Raw genomic sequence first — 6003 nt, 5'->3', positions numbered from 1 at the left:
CATCCTGAGCCACATAATAAGGCTGAAATCAGCTGGAGTACTACAGATGCTGTGCCAATAAAAAACAAGAAACAATACACAATCCCTACCCCCCCCCCAAAAAAAAGAAATATTTGAAGCTGGGAACAGAATCAAATCCCAACACAAAGGAAAAACAAGTAAAAATCCCTTTATGATGGAAATTTTAAATGAAAACTACAGTATAAAAATAATAAGGTCACCCAACCCTCAGTAAGTTCAGTCAGTATGTATCTCTAAGATAGAGTCAGACAAGGAATGCACCTCAGTGGCAGCATGCCCAGGAATGGATCACTAGCTATTCCCAAATAAACAAAAAATGAGCAGGGTCGATGGGCACAGGGAACTGACCTGCCCTGAGTGGGCTGAACAGGAGCTAGGCACCTCTGTAGCCCACAGGCTGACTCTCCCTGCCCTACTGCCTACCTGAGGGCCCTGGCCCTCTGTCGAAGCTCCCAGCAGAGGAAGGGACAAGCCTGAGTGAGGATGCACAGGTAACTGCGTGACAGAGTTTTGCCCACGTTCTGAAGTCTGTGTCTACCATATCACTGAATACAAGGAGCTTAGGCACACAGGGGGAGCTGAAGGTGGTTGATACTCCAGGGACGGACCCAAGTGTGTGGCTAGCCAAGTGGCGCTGGGCCTGCTGGACTCTGTGGTGGGGTGGAGGGTGACACTTAGCAATGTCTCTCAAATCCTTCCAGTTCCAACCCAGCCTCATGTGCCCTGGCTATAGGCCTGGCCTCTCCAGTGGGAACGCAGCTATCAGTTCCTGATTGCCTGATGGTTCTTGGGCACAGCTACATATCTCAGCTTCTTCATGATGGATGGCCAGCCCATCAGCTGCTGGTCCCACATGTACTCTGGGGACAGCACTTTTGTAGGCTTATGGTAGAGCAGGTACTTGTTCAAATGGCTCTCGTCATGCCACACAGCCTCAATGCCATTGGCCTTGTCCTCCACCATAGCCTCATGGCAGGCCTTGGTGAGATGGTGCACCTCTACCACTGACCCCCCAAAGAAGGCCCCCATGTAGTAAAAGTCTCCCTCATCCCAGGGGATGTAAGCCTGGGACTTTGGCCGGCGCTCATAGGTAAAAGCTCCCCTGTTGCTATTGTAGAAGCCAGGATGCAGGGTGCCAAAGAGCGCTGAGAGAATCTCCACGCCCACGTGGTCACGGAACTTCATGTCCACATCTGCACAGACCAGGTAATCCACCTCATGCAGAAAGCGCTGCTCTGAGAAATGGCTGATCATCTCCATCCGATGCATGGACACATCCTGCCAGCGGCTGTAATTGCGCACAGTTAGCACAACCAGACGCCGTCCTGTCCCCAGGTGCACCTGTGGAACATCACCTGGCCGGTCAGTGAAGACATAGTAGGTGACCTTGTGTCCCACCATGAAGTGCTGCTCTGCCGTCTCCAGAAACAGCTTCAGGAATACCACATACCTGGGAGGGAGGACAAAGAGGTATAAACTAAACTTACCAAGACAGAGGCCCAGGCTACAGAATCCATGGCTACCTGGAGGCTTGATCCCCCAACTTTACAGTTCTCCTGACCAGTCCACAGACTGTACCTCACTTCACCCTCCTTTGCAGCAGAAGGATGCAACATCAGCACCCCATCTTAGCAAGGAACACTGAGGTAGAATCCTGGGATGCTTTCAGCCAGGGAGCAGGCTGACTCCAGACCTGGAGTTCCAGGCAGATCCCCTGAAGGTATCTCTTGTCTTGGCGACTCCTCAGCAGGCCACCTGCCCATGGGTTTGTCATCCTCCCTTTAATAATGACAGCTCCATCCCAAGACATTCCACACCTTGAACCCTTGCACTGGCCTGAATAGAGCCTGGGCTCCTAAGGCCACACTTTCTCAACCCTGGTGGAACTAGGTGGATCCTCAAGGGCCTGGTATCTGTGTGCCCACTTTGGACACTCTCCAGGGCTGTCTCAGGAAAGCAAAGGGTCTCTGTATCCTAGACCTTCCTCCTCAGAGGCTAGAAGGTGCCTGTGGACAAGGGACTCAGTAACTCTCTTAGGTCCCTAAGAGTCATCTCCTGTGAACTCCACCAGAGCAAGAACCGGTCTCACCTGAAGTGTATGCTGAGGGTTACAAATGACACCTCACTGAGAGCACAAAGGACGCTGGCCTGGGGCTTTGGGAGGAGGCAGAGCTGGGTTCATTCACCTGTGAGCCCACCAGAGCTCAGGAAGGTGCCACAAGCCCCACCCCCACTGTATCCTAAACACAACCATGGAGCTTGTTATGCCTACACCTCCACCTTGACCCTTGTGCGTGCATATGTGTGTGTGTGTGTGTGTGTGTGTGTGTGTGTGCACGTTGTATATACTCATGTTTGCGTGCCTGTGTGCATGTGTGAAGGCCAGAAGTTGGCTTTGGGTGTCTTCTTCCGTTACTCACCTTTTAGTTCTTCAGACAGGGCTCCTTCATTGACTCTGAAGCTCAGTTTTGCTAGCCTGTCCAACAAGCTGCCTGGATCCACTCATTTCTCTCCTCTACTTGTTTTGACTACAGTCGAATGCCACCATGCCCAGATGGATGGTAGGGATCACACTCAGATCCTCAGGCCCTGAAGCAAGTGCTTACCCACTAACCATCGCTCCAGCCCCACTGCTTACTTTTTGATGGCAAACACAGTCAGTCCAATCGTGGTATTCTGAAGCCTGAACTGCTCATTCAGTATGTCAATATTGAAGGTTCCCTCCCAGATGATGGGAGCCAGCCAAGGAGTCAAGACAAGAACGTCTTTCCTACTGCATGGAGAGAGAGCCAGGGGCGACATGTGACCAAAGGTGCCTGCAGGAGCCCTTCTCAGATTCCACACCCTCAGCTTCCCCCAGGGATGATCATGAGGACCTGGGCCAATCAGAAGCAGCTCTCATTGACTACACCCCAGCCATAAAAGCAATTGTGTTTATTACCACCACAACCACCATGTCCCAAATCCATAGTGACAGGAACAGGAGACAAGGAGTGGAAGCCCAAGTGAGAAAGGAGACAGAGAAGATGCTCTGGGGCTCCACATCTGAATCAGACAGCCCTGAGAATGTGAAAGGGTAGGTAAATTGAGGCCAATGAGGATTATTCAGGTCTTTGTGTTCCTCTGAGTTTAGTTCTTCCCAGTGTTGGAGACTGACATGGAGCCTCAGGTGTGCTGCTCACTCTTCCCCCAGGACAATAATTTGGTACCTTTTGTGCCTTTAGGACTCTTGCGCTGCCCAGGCGGTGACCTAATCTACTCACCTGGGTGTTAGCACCTTTGGCTGGGGATAGGTCATCCTGGAAAAGAAAACAGCAGAACTCAAGTTGACAGGACGGTCATTTGGATGCATGTCACTGCCAGCCAAGCCACCCTGCCTGCCCATGAGCCTGGGACCCAAGGAGGAAGATCACATTCTAACTTTACATTGGTGGACACCCTTAAGCCTGGGATATCTAAACTAGTCTAAGGACTACTTTAAATCACAAGCTTCATGAGACTGAACATGTCTACAGATGACCACCAGCCCACCTGCGCCTGCAGCCTGCTTTGTTTCTCTCCTGGCTGGTGGCACACGGAATCTTGGCTTTCTATCTGTTAGAGACCAGCCCCAACATGTGGGGTAAAGTGCTTCCCACAAAGCCTGGAGCAATGTTCAGCAGTGGGCTGTCCCCACAAAGGATGGCAAGCCCCAAGGGACAAGAACCATTTCTGCTAGTAAGCTGTGCGCCCTACAAAGACTTGTAAAGCAGAGAGCAGGGCTTGTAGAACAACTGGATTCAGTTCCCAGAACCCACATGGAGACACACAACAGTCCATAACTCCAGTTCCAGGGGATGTAAGGCTCTTTTCAGGCCTTGTAGGCAGGCACAAGTGTGGTATACATGCAGGCAAACACTCACACAGCACAGCCCTCTGAAGAGCCAGTCATCAAAGTTGTGACTGCCTCCCCACACAAATGAGGGTGGAGCAGAGTGCTCTGCACAGTGGAAAACTAAGACAAGAGGGAGCTTGTGGGAACAAAAAGCAGCTGGGAGACTGTATAATCTAGTGGGAAGCACAGCACAAAGACCAAGCCCAGAGCCCCAGCTCAAAGGCATGCATGGCTGGTGAGGGCACACAGAGGGGCAGGCTGCTGGAAAGGGTCAACAGGCAGGATCCAGTCTCGGAGCACCTCCTACCTCCTGTTCTGAAGGATCATTAGCTATTGTAAGCAAAGTAGAGTTGAGACAGAAAGACAAGCATGTTGCTGATACAAGCCCATAGCAGGCTCAGGAAAACAGAGCAAAGCCAGGAAATGCCTTCCCGAAAGGCAGCCTGACAGGATGTGGGGACAGTGGGGATGGAGGGGCCTCCAACTTGGGTCTGGTTGTAGAAGGCAAAAGACCTTGCACTCAGCAGGCTGCTGGGAGCTGTGGGGGGAACAGAAGCTGTTCGTGGGGCTGCCCAGGCAGGAACAAAAGGGAGAATAAGGCTGAAGGCAGAGAAGAACACACATGTCCATTAAAGATAGCAAAAGGCCAGTGAAAACTGCTCTTGGCAGCCTAAAGAAAGCCTAGAGCCATCCATGTAGAGAGGTATAGGCAGAGGTCACAAGGCAGCATGCAGCAGAAAGTTTATCCAGCCAGTATCCCATTTCCCCACACATGGATCTCACACACACACACACACACACACACACACACACACACACACACACACACACACACGTCAATGCCCACTCACCTAGTCACAGCTCCTGAGTCCTCCAGTTCCTGGCTTCTGAGGCTCAGGAAGTGGTAGCTATGGGAAGGACAGGCATAGTGGCAGCTGTTCAGGACACAGATGTGAGACCAGCAGTCTGACCCTCCCTCCAAATGCACTACTATACCCAGCATAGTGAGCACAGAAGTTCCCAGTGAAGATGTAAGGCCAAGTGACAGGACTAAGCATTGGAAGAAAAGGTGGCAAGAGGAAGGGCCCTGGAAACAAGGCCCTCCTCTGGACACCTGCAGCACTTGTGGACAGCCCCTACTCTGGGCCAGGTCCTATAAGCCAAGGCCACATCAGGACCTATTTCCTGATGTCTCTATAGAAGCCCCAGTAGACATGGCAGTGTCTCTCCTCTGTGGGGATTCACAGACCATCCACACAGAGAAAGGGCTGAACTCCAGGCTCCAGGCCTGACTTCTCTCCTTCCCCAGGCCCACCCTCACAGCCAGAGCCAAATGAATGGGCATCCAGCCCCAGATCCCTTCTGTGGAATCAGAGGCTTCACTATGTGGGCAAGCCAAAGCCGGACATGCCACTGTGGGTGCCGAACTATGAGCACCTTTATCAGTACTGTTCTAGTAGCAATGTGCACAGCTCAGGGTCCCCATCGGGGTCTCAACTGTCACTCACCAGTCTGGAATCTTACCTAAAGAAGACTAAGACAAGCACCAGGAGGGGAAGGATTCCAAGGTGAATCGAGTAGCAATTTGGTCTTCCTGAAAAACAGCAGCACAGGATCCAGTTACTCTGCCCTTCTCAGGCCTGACACCCCTCCAGGCCTCTCCTGAGAGTCAGAGGTCATCCTGTGCCCTGCAGCCACCACTCCATCTCAGCCAGCCCCAATCCTGGCTGGAGCTCCAGCCCCACTGCGCACTCAGAGGGGAGAGAAGGTTATTCCCTTCCAGCTCATGACTCCAGTGGCTCTCTAGGCCCTCACGGTCTCCTTGGGTGCCCATGTCCTCGGGTCACTGAAAACTGCCTCCCATGGTAAACTGCAATAACCAAAATGAATACCTTGGGCTCTCTGCTGGCTCCATTTCAGGAGGCTAGGTCCAGCTTTCCCCCGGCCCCTGTACGCGTATCTCCACAGGGACAGCAACTGGTCTTTTCTAGTGAATTTTTCTCATGCCGGGGTTGAAATGCAAGGCTGATTTGTACCAAGGTAAGTGTTCCACCACTGAGCTACGCCCCTAATAGCTCAGATGATTTTTGTGTCTGTAGAAGTTATGT

At 52.1% G+C, this 6003-nt stretch overlaps 1 protein-coding gene across 1 annotated transcript; it reads right to left on the bottom strand.

Annotated features, from left to right (window-relative positions):
* Nucleotides 1-529: 529 nt before the first annotated feature.
* On the bottom strand, nt 530-5729 carry LOC129671123 (histo-blood group ABO system transferase 2). The gene is made up of 6 exons (XM_055599745.1): nt 5711-5729; nt 5420-5489; nt 4747-4803; nt 3285-3320; nt 2660-2794; nt 530-1471 (listed from the first exon to the last, which is right to left on the bottom strand). The coding sequence occupies exons 1-6, from the start codon at nt 5727-5729 to the stop codon at nt 784-786; spliced, it is 1005 nt and encodes a 334-aa protein (XP_055455720.1). The 3' UTR covers nt 530-783.
* Between the last annotated feature and the right edge of the window lie 274 nt (nt 5730-6003).

The sequence above is a fragment of the Psammomys obesus genome, unplaced genomic scaffold (assembly GCF_907164565.1).
Source record: "Psammomys obesus unplaced genomic scaffold, mPsaObe1.curated_primary_1811, whole genome shotgun sequence".
NCBI classification, from domain to species: domain Eukaryota; kingdom Metazoa; phylum Chordata; class Mammalia; order Rodentia; family Muridae; genus Psammomys; species Psammomys obesus.
The sequence above is the reverse complement of the archived record's forward strand: the minus strand, read 5'-3'. Positions and strand labels throughout refer to the sequence as shown.

Bases quoted from the DNA above. Each gene is read 5' to 3' on its own strand.
- LOC129671123 (XM_055599745.1), bottom strand. The intron at 4,804-5,419 runs GTAAGATTCCAG...TCCTTCCCATAG, and splicing joins CTTGTCTTAGTCTTCTTTAG to CTACCACTTCCTGAGCCTCA. The intron at 2,795-3,284 runs GTGAGTAGATTA...CTCTCCATGCAG, and splicing joins CCAAAGGTGCTAACACCCAG to TAGGAAAGACGTTCTTGTCT.